Below are 23,527 nucleotides of genomic sequence, written 5' to 3' on the forward strand. Positions count from 1 at the left end.
TGCAAACTTGCTGATCCATCCTTCAATCCCCCCTCATCCAAGTAATCCAAAATTACAAACAATAGAGGCCCAAGGACAGAGCCCTGTGGAACACCACTCACCACAGACTTCCAGGCAGAATATTTTCCTTCTACTACCACTTGCTGTCTTCTGTTGGCCAGCCAATTCTGTATCCAGGCAGCTATGTTCCCCTGAATCTCATTCCTCCTGACCTTCTGAATGAGCCTACCAAGGGGAACTTTATCAAATGCCTTGCTGAAGTCCATATACACCACATCCACAGCTCAACCCTCATCAACTTTTCTAGTCACATCCACAAAGAACTCTATAAGGTTTGTGAGGCATGACCTACCCCCCTCAAAGCCGTGTTGACAGCATTTAATCAAGCCATGCTCTTCCAGATGGTCATAAATTCTATCCCTCAAAATCCTTTCTAACACCTTGCAGACGACAGACGTGAGACTTATCTTTCCATTAGCATCACACGGGTGTACAGTCAACTCCTTTCTCACAAGTGCTGCAAATTATACTCTATTCTGGGAAGACTTTGATCTTGTTCTTTTTAAGAAAAGAAGTAATCATAATCCATCTGCTTGTAATGCCATATTCTAAAAATTATATTAATGTAGATCCATTACTCAGCTTTCATCATATTATCCATTACATTTTGTATTATATTTTTAATCATAAAATCATAGAATAGTTTACAGGCCATTGGATCTTTCATACCCGTGCCAGCTCTCACCAAGAATGATTTAGCTAGTTGCACATTCCTCTCTAGCACAAATTGTCTTCCTTCATGTGTTTATCTTATTCCCATTTGAAGCCCACATTTCATGCAATGACCACCACACCACCACCGTATTTCCTGCTCGCTATGTAAAAAGGAGTTTTTCTTTGTCACCTTTCAGTTTGAGGCCAATTTTCTGAAAACCCAACTGCATTGCATTTTGGCCTGAAGAAGGAGATGTGCTATATAATTCACAGATTGATATCTCAACTAATATTCAGCATCAAAACAAATCCTAATCAAAAATTCAATGTTGGGAATGGCAGAAAAGTTTTCAAATCATCATAAAGCTCTGAAATGAAGTGAAAGAATGGGGTGGCATGATATACCGAGCCATGGAAACAATCTGAAGCCATCGATCCTACACTATTCCATTTTCACCCATTCCTCTGCCTTCCCTCTATAGCCTTGATCCCTTACTAATCAAGAACCTATCTATCTTTATCTAAAATATATTCAATGACTTGGCCTCCACAGCCCTCTGCAGAAGAGTCACCACCCTCGAGCAAAGAAATTCTTCCTCATCTTAGTTCAAAAGGGTAATCCCTTTTCAACTAGTGGAGACATCTTCTCCACATATAGAACATAGAACATTACAGCGCAGTACAGGCCCTTCGGCCTTCGATGTTGCACCAACCTGTGGAACCAATCTGAAGCCATCTATCCTATATTATTCCATTTTCAGCCATATGTTTAGCAATGATCATTTAAATGCCCTTCAAGTTGGCGAATCTACTACTGTTGCAGGCAGTGTTCCATGCCCCTACTACTCTCTGAGCAAAGAAACTACCTCTGAAAACTGTTCTATGTCTATCACCCCTCAATTTAAAGTTATGTCCCTTTGTGCTAGCCATTACCATCTGAGGAAAAAAGTCTCACTGCCCACCCTATCTGACCCTCTGTTTATCTTATATGTCTCAATTAAGTCACTTCTCAATCTTCTTCTCTGTAATGAAAAAGCCTCAAGTCTTTCAGCCTTTCCTCATAAGACATTCCATCCATACTAGGCAACCTCCTAGTAGATCTCCTCTGAACTATTTCTAAAGCTTCTACATCCTTCTTATAATGCACTGACCAGAACTGTACACAATACTCCAAGTGTGGCCACGCAAGAGTTTTGCACAGCTGCAGCATGACCTCATGGCTCTGAAACTCAATCTCTCTACCAATAAAAGCTAACACACCATATGCCTCCTTAACAACCCTATAACCTGGATGGAATCCTTGAATTTTTCCTGAAGAAGGGCTTGTGCCCTTGAAGGTTCCTGAAGAAGGGCTTGTGCCTGAAACGTCGATTCCTGAAGAAGGGCTTGTGCCCTAAACGTCGATTCGCCTGTTCCTTGGATGCTGCCTGACCTGCTGCGCTTTTCCAGCAACACATTTTGAGCTAGAACCTGGGTGGCAACTTTCAGGGATCTATGTACATGGACACCAAGGGCTCTCTGCTCATCTACACTACCAAGAATCTTACAATTAGCCCATTACTCTTTATTCCTGTTGCTCCTTCCAAAGTGAATCACCTCACACTTTTCCACATTAAACCCCATTTGCCAACTCTCAGCCCAGCTCTTCAGTTTATCTATGTTCATCTGTAACCTGCAATATCCATCAGCACTATCCACAACTCCACCGACCTTAGTGTTCTGCAAATTTACTAACCCATCCTTCTATGCTCTCATTCAGGTTATTTATAAAAATGACAAACAGCAGTGGACCCAAAATAGATCCTTGCAGTACACCAGTAGTAACTGAACTCTATGATGAACATTTTTCATCAACCACCACCCCCTGTCTTCTGTCAGCAGCCACTTTCTGATCCAAACTGCTGAATCACCCTCAATACCATGCCTTCCTATTTTGTGCAATAGCCTACCATGGGGAACCTTATCAAATGCCTCACTGAAATCTATATACACCACATCAACTGCTTTACCCTCATCCACCTGTTTGGTCACCATCTCAAAGAACTCAATAAGGTGTGTCAGATATGACCTACCCTTCACAAAACCATGTTGACTATCCCTAATCAACTTATTCCTCTCTAGATGATTATAATCCAATTTCTTGTAAAATTTTCCAACACTTTACCCACAACCAAAGTAAGGCTATGGTTGTCTCTACTGCCCTTCTTGAACAAGGGGACAACATTTGCTATCCTTCAGTCTTCTGGCTTTATTCCTGTAGACAATGGCGACATAAAGATCAAAGCCAAAGGCTCTGCAGTCTCCTGCCTGACTCCAGAGACAATCCTAGGATAAATCCCATCCGGCCCAGGGGATTTTCACACTTTCCAGAATTGCTACCACCTCCTCCTTGTGAATCTCAATCCCATCTAGTCGAGGAGCCTGGATCTCAGTATTCTCCTCGACAACATTGTCTTTTTCCAATGTGATGCTTACAAAATATAATCAATTAGTGCTTTCCCTATCTCATCGGACTCCACACACAACTTCCCACTACTATAATGGGCGGTGGCACAGTGGTTAGCACTGCTGCCTCACACTGCCAGAGACCCGGGTTCAATTCCTGCCTCAGGCGACTGATTGTGTGGAGTTTGCATGTTCTCCCCGTGTCTGCATGGGTTTCCTCCAGATGCTCCGGTTTCCTCCCACAGTCCAAAAATGTGCATGTTAGGTGAGTTGGCCATGCTAAATTGCCATGAGCCCCAATTATCCAGGTGTCTGAAACCCTCCCTCCTGTACCAACCCTGTAGTCATGTGTTCATTTCCTCTCTCTCTCTATTCCTCACATCACTAGCACATGGCACGGGCAACAAACCAGAGATAACAACTCGTTTGTCCTTACACTCAGCTTCCACCCTAGCTTCCTGAATTTTCTGCCTTAGATCCCCACCTTTCTTCTGACCTATGTCGTTGGTGCCTATGTGGACCACGACAAAAGGCTGCTCCCCTTCCCCCTCAAGGATCCTAAAAACACGATCCGAGACATCACTAACCCTGGCACCTGGGAGGCAACACACCATCCGTGAGTCTCTCTCAGTCCCAGAGAACATCCTATCTGTCCCCCTAACTATGGAGTTCCCAATGACTAATGCTCTGCTTCTCTCCACCCTTCCCTTCTGAGTAACAAGGACAGACCCTGTGTCAGAGACCTGCACCCCATAGCTTATCCCTGGTAAGTCCTCCCCCCACAACAGTATCCAAAACAGTATACTTGTTATTGAGGGGAATGGCCATAGGGTTTCCCTGCACTGCCTGCCGGTTCCCTTTCTGTCCCTGACAGTAACCCATCTGCCTCTTTCTTGCACCTGAGTTGTGACTATCTCCCTGTAACTCCTCTCAATAACCCCCTCCGACTCCTAAATGATTTGAAGTTCATCCAGCTCCAACTCCAGTTCCTTAATGCAGTTTTCGAGGAGCTAGATTTGGTTGCAGTTTCTACAGAGGAGGTCAGCTGAGATATTCATCGTAACCCTTACCTCCCACATTCTGCAGGAGGAACATTCACTTGCCCTAAACATCATTCTCATTATTCTAAATTCCCAAAGAGAAAAATAGTAAATAAAAAAAACTGGTTAACTTACCAATCTGGTGGACAGAAGCTTTTTTTTATTAGAGGAGGAGGATGGATGGGAGAAACTACGTAAGTAGTGTTTCGGGTAACACAATCACCCAAATATATTACTTCACTTACTCAGCAGTCCTGTGTCCACTCCTGCTCAGGGTGTGCTCTGCCTACACACGATCCAGAATTTCCTGCTGCTGAAACAAAAATGGAGGGCCCCGACGCTCAAGAGAAGTTTTAAAATCAGTGTTTCACCTTCCCATCAGTCCCCGTTCGACACACTTGCTCTTCCTGCTACTGAAACAAAAACGGAGGGCCCTGACGCTCAAGATAAGTTTTTATATCAGGTGATTCACCTTCCCATCAGCCCCCGGTCGACAATCCTGCTTTTCCTGCTGCTAAAACAAAAACTTTTAAGGAGATTCACAAACCACACAGACATTATGAAAATATCTTCTATTTATTGAGACTCGTGTAAGGTAGTTTGGAAACCAAATGGTGTTTGTGCAAAATGTCATCAAAGAAGCAGCGAGGTTTAAAAAGTGAATAGCTGGTAGGAATCTTGGAAGCAATACAAAGTGAATCCAGTCGAGCAAATCATATCAGTAATCGATAATGAATCCTGAGAAACCATGAGACTGGACTTTCTTTGGTAATCTCTTTCAGCATCCAAGAAAGCCCCATTTGCATCTCTCTCAAGCTTATTTTAACTGTACATTCACTGGTCTATGCTAAAATTTGTTTTAATTTTTCTTTGCACTGTTCGACTATCTGGACATTGGCAAAAGGAATATATTTGAATAGTGCCATTTGATGGTGCATCTGCCACTTGGTTATTAAGATATTTATATAATACATTCAGCACTCTGAGCAAGGGACACTTTACTATCCCAGTAGATGACTTGTATGTAATTTTTACCTTCTAAAAGACACCATTTTGTAGCAACACATGCTTTCTTCATTATTTTTTCAAATGATGGCCAGCCAGCAATTCCCAAGTCTTGACAAGTGAATATCAGAACTGTGTGAGATAGAAAAGTAACAGCAAGTAAGGGGAGGCCAAAGATAGTCAGAGTTAGGCTTTTTTCAAGGAAGCTTCTGAAAGACGCTTTCAGGTAAGACAGGGCTTGGTGATTGAATGAAAGTATTACACAGCTAACAGAAAACATATTGTTACCTGAATTTGAAACATTACACTTGCATTTTAATTGCTGCAATTGAAAAACATGCTTTTGCCTTTATACCTGCTGTGCAAAAGAAATGTGCTACTATTTTGTGATACTGTATTCCTGTGCTTCTTTTCACAGCCCAACAGTAGTGGTCAAGTAGTGGGCAAAGTGCCTGGTCATTTTACTTCAGTACTGGCTCCCTCACCTCATCATGGCATGTCCAGACCAGTGACACTTGCCATGTCTTCAGACACTAAACCCATCACTACATCAAGCGAAGGTGAGGCAACATCATCTTCATCATCCAGTAAGTACCGTTAAAATAGATGCAGTGTTATCCCTGTAATTATATCACTCCCTCGCCACTTCATGATGAAAGAGCAAAGTTCACACTCCTGAGGTAAACCGAATAATATTCGTAAAACTATTTCTTTGAATTAAATACATTTTGTTGTACATATTTTCTTTTGGTTTGTGTGGCTGTCTCAATTATTTTCCTTATTAAAACCAAACCTAACTCGTAGCAAACACTGTAAAAGAGGCAAGAGTTTACAAGTCAATTTGATCATAATGACTAATTACTATGAACCAAAGATGGATTTCAAAAAGGGCTACTTATTTGACTATTAACTTTTCGACCCTTTCTAAACACTAGACAATGTTGGATAAATTATACTTAAACTCTTGATTTTACAGTTTTAATAAATTATTGCAGCAAATTTGAATTATGACAGCTGCAAACAACAATTTAAACTGTATTTTGAGTTTTGATTGATCACAGCAAATTTCAAGACATCGCTCTCAGACATTGTTAATGATGAAAATCAGATGTGTTGGAACGTGCTGGGTTTGGCCATCTCTTTCCCAAGAGCTGTGTTAAACTGCCATGGTATGTTTTGTATCTCTTTCCCTGGGTGAAGTTAACAAAGGCTCACTAATGTGTTTCGTGGGAGACTGTCAGCAATGAAATAGGAGAACAATGTCTTCTTTACAGAAAACCTCTAGACAGCTGCGACTTATGTACTAATTGATTTGCTGTGCCTTTGCAGCTTCTCAGCTGTTCAGACCCGTGTCTGGTCACATGTAAACTACAGGTAGTTGCTCTGTGCCCAAGAATTAACGGTGAGCGTTGTTTTTGTTGTTTTTAAAGCTCTGCACTTTGGCTGTAAGCTTCCATTAGGCAATTCTACTGTGTGTTGAGATTAGTACCATGAATGTGTATAAGAGGTTTTCTGATTTAAATTCAGTAAAAACATACATTTCTTGCAAGACAGGAGCTTGTAATTTCTGCAAATTTCTTTCCTTTCTGAAGGGAGATTGTATTAAAGTAGGAATGACTGCTGCAGCAAATTTACCCAGTGACTATCTAAGGAGTGCAGATGAGTAAAAGCACAGATCAATCCCATCTGAGTTCAGAAAACAACAAATGCTGGAGATCACAATGGGTCTACATAACTGTAGAGTCAAAACATGAGCTTGCTCTCTCTCCATGGATGCTGCCTGGCCCACTATGATCTCCAGCATTTGTTGTTTTCAGTACAGAGTCCAGCATCTGCAGTAATTTGCTCCCATCTGAGTTCAATTAATTGTTCATACAGTGGTGGACTGGAGGCTTTCCAATTGGCCTCAGAGTTCTTGGATGGGGAGATAAGTATTAACCATGACATCTCCTCATCAATGCTATGCAATGACAACTGCAGTAAGTGTGGATGCGGGTGAAGACAAGGAACTCGCTGTGATGCTCCCTATAGTTGAAAAGTCTGCCAACGTTTCACTGTCAACATTTCATCATTAGCTACTTAGAGCTATCAAATCATACAGCACTTGACAAAGGTCCTGTGGATATGTGGACAATGCTTGAGGAAGGAAGCAAGGTGTCAGAAAAATAAGAGACAACGTATAAACATAAGAAGTAGTAGCAGGAATGGACAATTCTGCCCTTTGAGCCTTCAGATCACTACTAATTTGAAATAAAATAAAGTTTTAGGTGACTTTTGCAGACTTCAATGAAAAAATGAACTTTCATTTACCAAATACATTGCAAAGTTTAATTTCACTTTAACTGCAACATTTATTTCAAGTGCATAACCTCATCTGAAAGCAAATATTTAAACTCATAATCCCACTTCAAAGAAACTGTAACCACTTGACAAATTTGCATTCATTGGTAAAAGCTAATTATGGCAGGTGTATTTAAAAACTGCTTTAAAGTTCATACAATCCTTTGATAACGTTTGTTAATATGACCCTTTTTTTTTATCTGTATGTGGGGTCACACTACCACCCCTTAAAATTTGATCAAGATGTAGAAGTGTTGATAAGTTCAGTTAAAATTAGAAAGCTAGATGAGATTCAGAAATAAAAATTAAACAAGGAGGACATACATGAAAGAAAGTGACCCACATGGCTACCTTATTATTCAGTCATTATGTGTTTGAATAGAGCAAACGTTTTTTTTCCAAAATTGGTGCAATATATTCCAAGTTAAAAGTGTTTGTTTAAAAGTTGCATTTGATTCCTTCATTGCTCACTAAACTAATGTATTGATTCCCAATCCTCTCAACCTTAAAAAATAAAATCACAGCTGTCGGTTTTGTTTAGTAAGTTGGTTTTCCTGAAAGAAGATATGCTCCTTATTTCACGTTGAAGATGCTTCTGCAGTGATTAGTGGGAACAACAACAGGCAATGACTTTGACCTTTTGGAGGTTGAATTGCACTGTGATCTAACAACTAAAAGTGTTGTGCGGATTGAAATTTGGAAATGCAATCTGACAATGACAAAAGCATTTAAAAAATCCACTGAAATGTAGGGCATCAGGTCAGTCCTATAGATTAAGCCATGTCACATTGTAATGGAACACAATTCACTTTATTAAACTAATGGGTATGATGTTCATGTGACACTCTGCTGAATATAAAATTTTTTGGCAGGTCCTAATGCATTAAGGAAAATGAGTTAATGTCTCCAGCAAGATAGCAGATGTGGAAAAGAATCTTACTAGTAAAAGAAAGACTTCTTGAGCTAGTGCTTGTATTGCCAGGAACAATATCCAGACTATTGTACCTTCAGGGTTGCAATAAGCTTGCTCAGCACTGATTCAATTGACTCAATTGCTAAATAATATGTTCTGCCCCCTTACCTGAAGGTTTGCCATGTGTAAATTTTTGAATTAAAATGTAATGGAAGGCTTGGATTTTATAGTGATACAAATATTCAATATTGTTTGAATCTCATTGCTGTCTTTGTTTTTGATCAGCTTACACGGGTTCAGGTACACCCCCGACCAACCGCCAATTTGTTGGACTCAGCTCCAGGGACCCAGCCTTCCTCCACCAGCAGCAGGTGGGCAGCATTCTTATTATTCTTTGGCTCACTGGTAGAATGTTCTGGATTCATTGCATTAGCACAGTCTTGATGGTCCAATCCTTCATACTTCAGAAAAGCGACTAACAGTGAAATCAGACAGCAAAGTTCATGCAACTCCTGTTTCATACTTAGAAAAAGCAATGTGAATTCATGTAAATGCCAATCTAGCTTCCATTGTCTCACTGAGGTTAAATAACAGTTCACAATTGCATGATTGACCACAGTGTTGAATGGTTTTACAATGTGCTGTGCGATGTGGGAGCCTAAGTGGTGGTGACACATGCATATTAAATATTGCATTTAGTAAATGATCTTAAAAGTGCAAATGCTTTCAAAATGAAGGTTCACAATAGCCAGCTTTCCCTTTGACCTTAAAAGATGAGGCGATGCTGTTTTCCATAACTGTCTCACTTTTTGTCTTCAGTTAGGCTTGGCAGCAAATTAAATTTTGTTTGCGCTTCTGAGGGGAGTTGAAATCTGTGTGAAAAGTAAGACTTTTCCATGAGAGATTACAACATTGACCTTTCTCCATGAGCTTATCAGTTTTCTTTCATTGAAGTGAGGATGATCTCAGTTATCCTTCCAAGTGTGATTTAAAAGCAAACTTGACTGTTCACACGTGTGAATTATCAACTCAACAGCCAACAGCTGCACAGAATTTTCCCATTAGTTTTATAGTTTATGCCAAGATCTCAACAATGATTCCCATCTGTACAGTAAACAAATGTGTCATCAGTTACAGTGAGCAAATTAGAGGAGAAAGGGGCTGTATGGTATTAAACGTGCTTTGACTGAGAGTGGGAGAGACGGCTGGGTGTCGCTCTGGTCACTATTTTGAAAACAGGAATCAAAATTAAGGATGGATGCAAGTCACAGAGCTATCATACAGGCATTTTTTTTAATGATGACTTTAGATTTTTTTTTGTCAATCCAAAGCATTAACCTTTAAATAAGACCCACTTAATTTGATCAAAACATATACCGCGGTTGTAATTACTGATTATAAACCAATCTGAATGGAGACCAGGAATTCATGACTTTGTTGAATCAACATCCCTGTCACCTGTTTTCAGTTTTTCAGTGATTACGTCACACTCAACAATCAATTAAATTTACCTTCATATCATATTATTGTGGAGCTTTGGTACTGATTGGTAAAAACTATATGAGGAGTACACTATTCAACAAAATATTATACCATTGAAAATATTTTAATAGGAGACTAAAATGTCAAAGCTTCTTGAACTGTGGTTGAACTAGAATATCAGACCTAATAGGCACTACTGTGGTAGATTGTGGAAATACTCTATGGGTGATGACTTATGTTGTCATGAAAACATATGGATATGTCCATGATCACTTAACCAATGTCTCTTTGCCAGAAAAATGCACCGAGTACCCATTATTATACTTCTTCCCAACTGCAAAAACCACAAAGCAATAATTAGTGGTTTTGTTTCTCTATCCTTCTCTGTTATATCTATTTACAGTTACTGTCTGCATATTCCCTTCCTAATTCTTTGGAATTAAGTTTCCATTTGAACAGTTAGACTTTCAAAATAAAACTGTCATGCTTATCTAGCACTTTTCCTGTGGTTGAATTTTTAATCAGGGCTTGGGAACCAGAAATAAGGAAGAGTCCTGGGGCCCAATCCTCATAATATGCTTCAGGAATGCTCAATACAATCTTTGAAATCCATGAAAGACCAGGGAGAGGACTCACCATTCTGTCAGTCATGCTAGGCAGACTCCCAACATCACAGAGCAAGAAAAAAAGCCCTCCAGCACTCAGTATCCAAAGTTCCATGACTGAGCTTGGAGGCCAAAGTCATTTTTGTACTTTTTACCCCAATATCCACAAACCACCCTCTCCATCAACCCTCCATTCCCTGTTTACCATTCCCCTCACCTCTGAAACCTCCCAGTTATCCTTGCATCCTTCCCCTCCTTGCACCACCTCTCTCTCAACCTCCCCTTCGCTCTTCCTCACCAACCAGTCCCTTTTCCATCTCAATCTTATCATGTTACAGTGGATATCTGCATTGCTGGCTAGAGATGTGTGATGACCTATAGCTGCAGTCTGCTTATTTAAAAATATGGACCATGTCAAACCAAAAGCAAATGAGAAACGAATTGGCATTTTAATAAAAGGTGATGGCTGATATTAATATTGCTAGAAATATGAGGTCAATTGACGTTGAAGCAGATCTGCAGACAGTCATATCTCAACGTTAGTTTGTATAAAGGGATTGATTTTCTCGTACTATCTTATATCTGTCTCCCAGGGTAAATTTTGCCAGGAGGCATTTAGTCAGATGAGAGAGTGGATACTGGGGGTTAGGGAGCACACAGACCCCAGACAGACTTCTCACTCTATTACCAATTGAGGCTGTTAACAAGCAAATTAATGCCTAAATGGGGGCTCAATATCCCTCAGCTGGTATTAGCTTGGATGCAGATGAGGGCTTGCCATGCCAAAGGCATAACAGGCAATTCTTGACATGTTTGTTTGAGAGACAAAAGGGACCCCTCATTCAAAAACACTGGTCAGGGAATGTCGCATTTGGAAGTGGGGAGAATTTTGTGACCTGCACGTCACACAAGTGGTAGCCTCCATCTTGGGGTCTTTGAATGGCCAGCAGCACTCAGGAGACAGGTCTAGTCTCCCACACCCCTTCACCGCTACCAATGTCCTTGATTCCAGGAAAATGCCACCTCTGGTTTATTGAGTGTGTAAGAGAAACAAGATGCAGCGAGCCTCCTCCTAAAAAGGCTCCCATAGGGTGTCTGACAAGCTCTCCAACTCCAGGGTAATGACAAAGATGCCACTGTGGCAGCAATCTATGATTATTGAGTACATGATACTCAAAGGGAGGTAATGGTACTGAAAGCCTCAATTCAAGACTGTTCCTCCCTCACTCTACCCCTGCAAACATCTTTCAAACATCTCCCTCATTCATTACATTACCTTTTCTCTTGAATTCTACCTGTGCAAGAGCCACCCTCATTTATTCACATTGGAATTCTGGTAAACCCACTGGTAAAGAACACAGTTTGTAGCAATGCACTTTTGTTCACCAATGTCAACAAATATGCTCTAGTGGAAAAGTTAGCAAATTTGTTTTGATCATGTTCAGACCATGCTTATCTTATGGAATGTATTGCATGGTAAGCAGTAATGCCAGTAAATTAACAATGCCTTGAAACCTACTGATTCTGAAGAAGTTAATTCTAACACTGGAATATGCACATAAACACCAAAACACAAAGGAACTTTGTAATTGACAACTTTGTTATCAGAGATTTCATCTTGTTTTGAATGAAATAGTGTTCCAAAGCTGCAGCAGAATACAGAGCTATAGAAGCAAGATCTTAAACCCTCACAAGTTAGGGCTGTACTGAGAGCTATTCTCATGAACGTTTAATATCTATACTAAGCAACTTGTAACCAAGGAAAACAGAAACATTAAAATAGATTTCTGCACCTTCTTCTCTCCAGTACTCTGCCCACCTCACCCCAACCTCTAGCAAGAATGCACAACCTCACCCAACCTCGAGCAAAAATAAACAAATATCTTCAAATTGATCACTTTAATCTTTCAAACTCAAATTTTAATGAACATTCGATGGTTTAAAGAGACCTTTTAATAATTTGCACCTCATCCAGAGACAATTCAATATTCTTTTTGTTGGTTATTATTAATGCAACTCATGTATCCAGTCATAATGAAGTGTAATGTGACAATATACTGTAACTCCCTTCCATATTGTGGAACACTTTCAAACAGGCAAATCTATTAGTTCAGTGACCCATACACAAAATTTCTGTGTTTAAAATGAACCAGATTATTATGAGAAAGTAGGATGCTTTAATCGTCTTTTTCAAATTGTCCAAAGTAGATGGACTAGAAGTATATGAAAGGTACTAACAGCAGGTAGCATTTGAAAATTCATTCAAATTTAAGTGATTAGAAAATCTTAAGTGGAAGACTTTTAACATCTTTACCTTCCTGCATCTACTCAAAAGAGCATGCAGAATGCAAAATTGAATTATCAAGCTATTTTATTAATTTTAAAGATTATTTTTGTGCATATAATCTGCAGTGATATAGTTGAGCTTTAGGGTAAATAAATAGAAACAAAATGGATGCTGACACTTGTACTGTAGGTGACGCTCAAGGGGTTAATCTTTGAGAATATTGATGTGGTTATGATTTACGAGAAAGTTTTATTGCTTATATGGTTCAGAATGTTAGATACTTATTGCTTTTGTACTTATGTAGCAAAAAAATTAATTGAATGAAAATAGAAAGTCAGAGTCAATGTAGATCTAAGGATTCATCATTTCATATTGGCCAAGAGAATTTTTTTAAAAAACTGATGGGAAGAATGAACTGCGTTAGAACACTTTTAACTCTCCATATTTTAAAAGGTGGTGACCCTTAAAATATACAATGAAGGGCATGTAATCTTTTCTGTTTGTTGTGGCTGCCTGGATTGTGATCCATAGTTCTGTGTTATGATATCATGCCATAATAACTTTCTCTTTTGACATTGTTCAGTGTCTTGAGTGCCAAAGAAACCTGGAATTTTTCTATGGATGAGTTGTGGACAGTTAAAGCAAAGCAAGGCCTTAGTCAGAAAGCTATCTCCTTACTGTCTTTAATACAGTTATTTAATTTCAATAAAAGTGCATTAAATGGTTTGTAATGAGCAGAATTTAAGATTTCATGCATCATTTAGTTTTAGTAACAAAGCTATGTTGCTCTGAAATGCTTAACTGACTGGAGGATAGATATATTTGCTAATTTTGTGAGTTTGTAATCTTTGATTTTAAACATACTGTGCACTACCATGCTACAAAATTCAATGGTAATGTTTTACAAAGTATAATATGGCTGAAAGTGTTAATTGGACAAATATAGTTTAGAGAGACTATGCACTTCCTGCCATATTCCACTCAATATTTGATACAAAATAAAACCTTTTTAGATTGCTAAATAAATGTATGCGTGTTTTTGTAGGATCATCCTATTAACTTTGTGTCACCATATGAACTCATTTAGAGCTTTTGTATAGTTATATTCGTCTCTGCAAAGTTCCTAGATGAATCTGATACTTTCTTATCAAAATAATGTAAACTTGTAGCAGAATGCATGGACAAAGGGAGGCCATGGCTTATAGTTTTCTCACTGCTTGGAGTTCTTTCATCTGCCTGTATGAAGGGAATCTGAATCTTGGCATATACTCATAGTCATGATCTCAGTCTGGTATCAATGACTTGATGCTTAATCAAGCAGCATGAGGTAGTTGGTGGCAGCTTGTTGCACTGGCTATGTATAACTAATTAGAACATACAAAATGGTCTGCTGCACTCATCGAAACAGCAACAAGCGAAATCAGTACACTGCTTGCTCTGTCTGTGTATGTAGTTAATTGGGCAGTCAGGTTAATGAGCAATTGTGCATTTATAATGATTAGAAATGAATAACAGCCACACATTAAAAATCACAATATGAAAGGCAAATTGCATTTCCAGCACAAGACAGTATTTTTACAGAGAAGTTACAATGCAATGACTTTAAGCTGGAATTCACATTTTTAATGAAATATTCAATGAATGCAGATTTTAACAAGGCAAATTTCAATATTGGAAAGTGTAGGAAGTGTCAATGTCCATTATTCTTCTCACACTAGAAGGTACGGGAGTGATCCTGTCTAGTAAGAAAAGCCATTCCTTCCTCTTTTCCCTTGCTAGGAGTAAGTGAGGACTGCAGATGCTGGAGATCAGAGTCGAGAGTGTGGTGCTGAAAAAGCACAGCAGGTCAGGCAGCATCCAAGGAGCAGGAGAATCGATGTTTCGGCCATAAGCCCTTCATCAGGAAGCCTGATGAAGGCTTATAGCCGAAATGTCGATCCTCCTGCTCCTCGGATGCTGCCTGACCTGCTGTGATTTTCCAGCACCAAACTCTCGACCCTTCCCCTTGTTGACTTTTACATTTAACTTTCTATAAAAGCTTTCAAACCTACTAACTTTCCTCAAAACAAAACACTGTAATGCATAACTTGCCTTATTTCTACTTGTTGCCTAATGTGTCTTGACTTTGACTAAGTTAATGAAAGCTCCGGCAAAAGTTGTTAGCTGAATTCCAGTCTAAGCACAACATATTTTGATGTAGGGAAGCCTGATTATGAAAAATAAAGCTGATTCCTGCAATACTCTGTTTAATCAAGTTCATTGAAATATGATTGTTTTGATTTTCCATTGCAACTCACTTTGCAAATAATAGTGTACTGCATCCAAAGCCTTTGTAAAGCCAAGGCGACTGTGGTAGAGCTTCCAGCAATGTTTGTTTTCAGAATTCACCTTGAATGAAGTAAAAAATTTCCCTATTCAGTACAATGCAGTAGGGACTGTTTAAGAGGGTAAAATGCATATTCAGCATTAGGAAACTACACACTCTTTATGCATGTGATGTTGTTTGACAGATAAATCGCTATTTTAGAAAAAAAAGGTATTTAAAAGTGAAATCTGACAGCCTAATGGCCCTTCTTGTTGATGAGAAAGACAGTTTGCAGATAGTTTAGCCTCCAAACTGAGATTGAGATGCAGTTGAAGACACACAGGTTAATGGGTTAAACCTATAGTTGAACAATTACAATATTTATGCTGTTGGAGTAGTGCGGTTCAATAATTGGTTGCATTTTTAGATGAGCACTGATCACTTGATATTGTTTAGAGATGTTTCTGGCAGGTTTATGAAATATCTATATGACTGATGACATCATTATAGCGGAGAGTACAATTGATTGTATAACTTGTCATTGTATAGATTAATTCTGTTTGTCTTCGAATAATCTCACAAAATTTGTACTGTCACAGACAGCATCAGTAGTGGCATAGGTATAGCACAGTAGATACATAGCAGAGTGTTAGTGATGTGATATATCAGATCTTGGTTGGCCATGACCAAGTGTTAGAATATAACTTGTTCATCACATTCTTCCATTTGCCATCAAAACCATTTATTGCCAAATTAACTGTCTTTCAGGTTCCATGTTTTTCATCCAAATAGAATTCATCAATTGTTTTCTTGACTCAACATAATTCTTTTATGTTGTTGAGTTGCCTTTGGTTTACTCAACTTTTTGTTTTGAAGCTTAGCTGCTGGTTGAGGTGTTGGACTTTCAGCTTTAATGATTTTTCAATCAATAGAAAACCACAATATTGTACCATAGGCTAGCACAGGCAGCTGCAGCAGTAAAAGGAAGTCTGCTGTAGACAGTCAGGATCGCACATCTTATTGTACCTCAGGTTATAAGTGATAACTTTATGTTAAAACAAATCCACTGCCAAGGATAAGGGTAAATGTATTGATATGAGAGGTGAGAAGTTGTTCATATGTTTCATCTGAAGGAAATAGAGAAAACAAACAAACAGTGAAGGGCTACTCAAATAAAAGCAAGAACTACAAATTCTGGTGATCATAATCAAAACAGAAGTTGCTGGTGAAACTCAACAGGTCTGACAACATCTGTGAGAAGAAAGCAGAGTCTGGCGAACATTCATCAGAACAGAAAGTGCTTGCTTCTTGCTACACAAAACATGCTAGTGATCCAGCTGAAAATGTGTTGCTGGAAAAGCGCAGCAGGTCAGGTAGCATCCAAGGAGCAGGAGAATCGACGTTTAGGGCATGAGCCCTTCTTCAGGAATGCTAGTGATCCAGTCAAGAATCGGGAAAACCTTTCTTTCAAAGGTATAAAACCCCAGAGGAACACAATTTCAATGTCAGAGATTACCTAATTTCTAATAATATTGTTGCAGTTTGCTTCACACTTAGGAAAATATACAGAGAGTGATTGACAATTAGATTATTAAAAAGTGTCCAACTTTGGACGATGATACAAATTAACAGACATTCAAATTGATAACAATTAGGCATAATCATTAAAACTAGAATAAAAGTAATAAAAGGTGGCAAAATTTTGTTTTCCATATACAAGTAAATATAAAACATTTCAAAATGCAGCTTCCCTTAATTTGCAGAATTAAAAATGCATGGTTTACTGCCACCTACGTATTGCTATCCCTGGATCATATGATGTCAGGTTGAGTTAATTAAATTCTTAATTACATACAATAAGTTCATATGCAAAGTATTTCTGAGTATTCTAAGTAATGAACTGTCTCCCAGTCTATTCATTTTATGTATAATGTGCAGCACGCTATATGTTCTCCTTAATTTGATTGCACATTTACTTCCACGTGGTTGTAGCAAGAGGTGTTGACAATGGAAGTTGGTATTGAAGATTTTTATCATAAAGTTCAAAGACAAGCTTCGGCTTTACCTTTGTCTGGCTGTTAGCTAGGAACACTATTCAGAAGTTTGATTATGTTAGAAGAACTCTGGGGCACATTACACAGGATCATCTAAAGTACCTGTTTGTTCATGATACCAAGCTTGCTTCCATGCGCTTTAGCCAAAAAAGATTTCCAAAAAGGTGCTAAATTTGGAGCAATTAGTCGATAGTGATTAGGTCAGTTTGAGATACATTGAGAAGGGGTAGCATATGAAATCTTCCATTTGCTGTCCTAAGCCTGTCATAGACTTATTAATGACTTACTTAGTTATCCAAGACTAAAATTAGTAAAACACTAAATAGAGTTAAGTGTATAAATTGCTCTCCTTGCATTGAAATTACTCTTGATTCAAGCATTTAAGAATAATAATTGAGGCATTTGTACAAAGGTTTTAAATCGAAAATTCATTTATTAAAATATTGTAGGAATTCATTTTTGAGTTAGATTGAAGGATTCTATTTTCTCTTGATTGTTAAATGTCCATGCACAAGTTGATCATCATCATTTTTGAGCATATCCATATGAACCACCTCCGTCTTGAGACCATTGATTCACAGTACCATAACCTCCTCTATTGCTATGGCAAAGTGGCAGGTCCCAAATCCAACCTAGCTGGAAAGGGAATTGAACCCCTTCCAGTTGCCACCATTCTAATCCACATCAGCTATCAGCACACAGGAGTCTTGAGTTGCTCTTGAAACATTGATTTTTTTCCATGCATGTTGTTCTCCATGTTGTACCCTGGAGCTATGGGTAGTGATAGGAGAAACTCCAATTTCTTCCACCAAATGGCTGACAGGGAATCTCTTCCCAACTGATTTAAGTGTGCATTGGAAGGATTTTCAGATTAATACTCAACCTGTTTGATTATTTTATGAACATACCTTCCTTGGCCATCAAGTCCTAGAGTGGGACTTGAATTTAGAGCTTCTAGCTCAGAAACAGGATACAACACACCATGCAATAGGATTGCAGCTGTATTAACAATCTTAGATTTACTCTACTTGCTTTCAAGGAAGAATCTCATTCTTAGATAAAAGTTTGCAATTCAATGAAATATTAAGACAAAAGCAAATATCCTTTGATATGCATATTTGATTTAATAGAAACTTTCTTCATAAACAAGTAGATGTTATTTCCATCAGTTTGTTTCTCTTTGTGATTCTGTTATATGCCAGGGCCATATTCTTATTTCATATTTCTTGGGAGGATATTTATTGTTTCAAATTTCACTGACCCTTGTACTCCACTGACTGCCCAGAAGGAAAAGTCAGTAATATTTGAAAATAAATGTGGTACTCATACTAGGGGTCCATTTAGAGGTATACAAAACAATTCAAACCTCTATGTCTCATTTACCAAATATTGCAGGCTTTTCATTTTGCGTGAGTGTTAGAATGATTGTCAAGAAAAAGAGTATAAAAAAAATCCTTGGAGAATCAAATTTTGGTTTTCTGTCCTCCATAAATCACTTGATCTCCATTTGGAGCCTCCCGTGCAGGGTAACTGAAACTGGAAAGACAATGGCAAGGGAAGACCAGTCTTCAGACTCATCACAGCTCATGATGCATTATCTATCATATCAGTACTCCAGGCTCACCAAATATTCTTGTACAGTTGGACCTTAATCTGAGTCAACAGTTAAAGGAGGGAAAAGTGAAATACAAAACATAAATAAAAGTCTTACCATTAAAAACAGTACTCTCATCTAACACTTATGGTTTTATTATAACCAGATGCAACATTTTGCATGTGGAACTTTTAATTAAATTTCATTGAATTTTTGCTTTTGCCTTATCCTACTTAATGTAACTGTTTCACTTTTAGTATTTTTGGGAGACAGGGAATCATGAAGAAATATTTGGCTGAGTGTTTGCATAAGTAACCAGTTTTGTTTTTAATGCTGGTTGGGAGAAGTACTTAGTTTTCTATTAAATTTTTTATTTTAAACATTCTGTTCTCTATTCTCAGGTTAGAACTGATTTGTAGCAATTTGTAAAATTTTACAGATGCCTTCTTTTCCCTGAATGAAGGTGCAGAAAAAACTGAAAATGATGTTGTATGACTGTACAATGAGTGGGTGTTACACAATCAGTGTGAGAGAGAGACTTGCTTTAAAATGTACCATGATATTCTTATCGAAAGTATGAAACATGAACTATATATGAAATGAGAATGGACATTTTATGTGAATTTGATCAGGCTTTCTGGTATTATTAAATAATTTGAGTTTGAAAAGTACATTTTTTCTTCTCTTGTAAGAAGTGTCTTATACTTCTTGGCCAAAGTTGGTGTGAAATGAATCTGAACATTCATTAAAACATTGGAGAAGAGCCAAATAATTGTTGAAATATGAAAAACTTGCATCAAACATACCTGTAACCATAACTAAATTTCAGCAAAATCATGCTATTTGTTGAAGAAGCCAACCAAAGCTTGCATGGAAATAGACCATCACACTTTATTTAATAATATTACTGCATTATATTCATTATGTCTGTACTCATGACCAAACAAATTTTGATTATCATTTCTCATAACAGTGCATGCATATTTCTTAATTGTTAACTAAATGTTAAATTTAATCTCCTATTTGTATTACTTATTGTAAAGTACTTTAATTCCTAGAATAATAAGCATTTTGAATTTTTCCATATTTAAAGCAAGTATAATCACTGTCATTTTTAAAATTCATTTTATGATTTGCTTTTTTATGTTGCTCTGTCTCTCACACATCTCTCACACAATTCAAGTTCAACTGTTTACCGGGGGAGTTGCACACAGTATGCATATTCACTGTGTTTTATAAAAAGCTGCTACAAACAGATATGGAAGTTGAATCTGCCTCTTGGGGATCTTACTTGGTGTTACTGCTGCAGAAAAAGGCAAATATGGAAATGTTTGATTTGAAGACCAAAATCAGCATAGCTTTAGTGTCAATTCCTCATAACCACATAAACAATGGTATGATTTGCAGAAATGAATTGCCAGTGTTAGTGACACATTTTGTTCCTTTAAGGAAATAAAGTAAAACAGAAAGTGATTTTTCCCTTTGTTCACCTTTACACTGTCTGTCTGGAATGTTGAACCATTGAGTTAACTTTCTAATATTTCTGGATTAAAATCTGTGTTGCATCGTAATCAGACTAATGCCTTTCTTAATGGAAGTGAATTTTTGCATGTATTCTTCGAGTCTGGTACTGCCGATACCCAATCTCACTGATAGGTTTCAATTGACAGCTGAGGATTTGTGACTGGACCATGAATCAAAACGGCAGGCATTTATACCCCAGTGCCAGTGACGATACTTTGGGAATTGCTTGGCAAAGGTAATATTTTCAATATTTCTAAAATCTGAAACTGCATTATCTCTTCTGTTGTCCAGCCTCAAGTCTGTTTTAAACTATTCGGCGTAAATTTATTCGCTCAGTTTCTACCTCAGAATTTCCTAACACTTTGAGTGCACAGTGGATTTGGAAACGATGAATCCTTTGAATTTTCCCACATAGCTTGAGATAAAAAAATGGCTGCCATCCTCTTCAGAGAATTAAATGTAAAACATCTGTTCAGAATGCTCTGAAGAAGTCTGAAGTTATGTCAGAAGAAAGCTAGCATGGAAAAAAAAACTCTTCTTAACATTTGGTGCTCATAATTCTGGTCATGTTATTTTTGATTTTTTTTCTTTTTAGGAAAAGCAATTTTTAGTTGTTAGATGGCTTTGCAGGAAGGGAGACATGATAGAAGTCTATAAAACTATGAGATGCATAGATAGGATTGACAGTCAGAATCTTTTCCCCAGAGTTGAAATGTCTAATAGTGGAGGCAATGCATTTATGGTGAGAGGGAGAAAGTTCAAAGGAGATATGAGGGGCAAGTTTTTTACAGAGACCTGTTGGAATCCGGAATGCGCTGCAAGGGATGATGGTGGAGACAGATATGTTAGGGACATTTAAGGGACTTTGATAAACACATGAAAATGCAAGGAATGGAGGGATATGGATGAAGAGTAGGCAGAAGGGATTAATTTAATTTGGCATCATATTTGGCACAACATTGTGGGCCGAAGGGTCTGTACCTATAATGCACAGTTCTGTGTTCCATATATGTTGATAAAAGTATTGCACCAGTGTGTGAAGCACATGTGACACATACATTCTCAGTGCTATCCTGAATCAGGGAAGACCCCAACTAACACACAGAGAAGCTAATCAAGCAGTGCATATTCAGGCACCTAATCAATAGCACGTGCAGTGGTCTCAGAGTATGCAATTTACTGAATTTGCCATAAGCAGTACATGACTCAGGTGATTCTACTTTGGCTAAATCCTGTGGAAAAACAGGGTAATAAGCCTTTAGAGGTTACGTATAACTTTAAGAAAATGTTGTTTCCAGGTAAACACTGACTAACTGTGCGGTCAACACAGATAAGCAAATGAATGTATTTCAAAATGTACAGGTACTCATGAAAGAGCATGAATAATAAAATACTTAATGTAACTCTCAGAAGCCAAAATTAGATTCTATTTGGCGTAAAATTTAATGATGTGGAAAATGGACAGATGCAGGCCAACAAAGAGGGATATTGCAGTCTTAAAAATTACAATTTCAATTTAGTTTTAAAACAAATTACTAGTATTTGTTAAGTCTGTGCAAAGTTAGAAATCTCAGTCAGTTAAAATAATCTCCTAGAGTGCTTTTACTCAAAGTACAGATGAAGGGTCTGTTCATGGTTAAAAAAATGCTCATGCAGAAAATTCAGAAAAATCTTTATTAATAAATACTTATGCATTCACAAAATAATATGTAATAGTTCACAGTTGCAAACTTAGCATTTTAAAAATATAAGATTACATGCAATTGATTATGTATTGACTGTATTAGTTCTATGATGCTATTTATAAAGCCTCTTGGTTGGCTCTCAGGCAATTTATGTTTATTTTGCCCATTGAGTTTATGTGTGTATTCTGTGTTATATAGAGATGGTCATGTATAGGTATTATAAAACTTCAAACACAGTACTTTGAGGCCTGTTACCACTGGTTAAAGGTGCGTTTTATGTTTGCTTGTGAATACTATTTCCATTTTGTTTGACTTGTGCATTCCAGTTTGGTTCATTGCAATGAGACAATGTTGTTTAAAGTGAATATGTGATCAGTGAGATTTGAATGCTCTCGTCCAAACTTAAATTTATTTCAGCTTGTGAATCACATTACCCTTCACAGATGATAATGCACTCTGACTGCACTCCTCATCAGTACCCCTGTCAATCCATTTGCTATTTTGCAGGAAGTTTGAGCCCTCTGCTCAGTTTTGTTCATTTCCATATTTCTAACTTACCAGTAAGTTGAAACTTATACATATTGGGTAATGTATAGATCTATATAGAGTAATAGGAAATTCAATACAGTATTTTAAAGGTTAATCCTTTGCATGTACCATCAATACTGTTATTTATTTTCCTCTTGGAAAAAAAATAAATGTTTCTGTTTGACTATCCTGGCAAATGTACTAGGTCAGCACTTCCTGCCATAAGTTTATGTTACCGCAGTAACTTACATTAAACTTACAGTGAAGCAGCTGTTTCATGCTGCACTCTGGGGGTGGATATTTAACTCAATAATTGTATGTGAAACACTTAAAAGATTGCTTTTGTGCTCTTGAATCAGTCTTTGACAAAATATAAATTGAATGCCACTTTGGTGTTTTTTTTTACTTTTCATAAAATTCAGAATTGTAGAAGATTTTTTTCACTTGGTATAAAAGTGCAACAAAATAGATTATAAACTTTGTGTGCAAGGAAAATTGGCTGACATGGTTTAAATTTGTAGCCATGTAACTTCAGCGTAATTGGGAGAAAGAAAAGCTACACAATCCATTAGATCTTCATATGAGTTTAATGTAATTTCTTGACTGCTCCTCTAAGGAACTTAGATGCAAGGCACCCAGTCTTATACATGAGAGGAAGGGAGTCAACAATCCATTAAGAAGCCATTAAATAATCTAATTTAGACCGTAATCCATACATTAACAATACCTCATACTTGAGGTGAGCTTCTGAGAAAGGTTTATATTTAAATAGATGAGGAACTGATGCATGAGAAGATTATTTGTCTCTCTCTAATGATGGTCACGTCGCAAGCTGTCTGGTAACCAAGGGAAACCAGACATGATGTAATTCCAGATTGAACTTGAACTACAGGGACTTAAAAAGGGGTAACAATAGACCATAGCAATCAATAAAGTCTAATTTCCACACGATTATGTTTGGTGCTTCAAGTTAACCTTTATGGAAATGGTGGACGTGAACGGTACA

General features: G+C 37.7%; 1 protein-coding gene across 12 annotated transcripts in view; it reads left to right on the forward strand.

Moving 5' to 3' along the window:
* LOC122562011 (nuclear factor 1 B-type-like) overlaps positions 1-23,527 on the forward strand; it is a 624,396-nt gene that overhangs the window by 556,717 nt on the left and 44,152 nt on the right. For 8 of the 12 annotated variants that reach the window (XM_043714459.1, XM_043714404.1, XM_043714491.1 and 5 more), the window contains 3 exons: positions 5,623-5,791; positions 8,743-8,828; positions 20,455-20,543. In XM_043714459.1, the coding sequence (XP_043570394.1) occupies positions 5,623-5,791; positions 8,743-8,828; positions 20,455-20,543 (344 nt within the window). The remainder of the gene's footprint in view (positions 1-5,622; positions 5,792-8,742; positions 8,829-20,454; positions 20,544-23,527) is intronic. The other 4 variants (XM_043714413.1, XM_043714445.1, XM_043714484.1 and 1 more) reach the window with 3 other exon arrangements.

Source organism: Chiloscyllium plagiosum, chromosome 2 (assembly GCF_004010195.1).
Source record: "Chiloscyllium plagiosum isolate BGI_BamShark_2017 chromosome 2, ASM401019v2, whole genome shotgun sequence".
NCBI classification, from domain to species: domain Eukaryota; kingdom Metazoa; phylum Chordata; class Chondrichthyes; order Orectolobiformes; family Hemiscylliidae; genus Chiloscyllium; species Chiloscyllium plagiosum.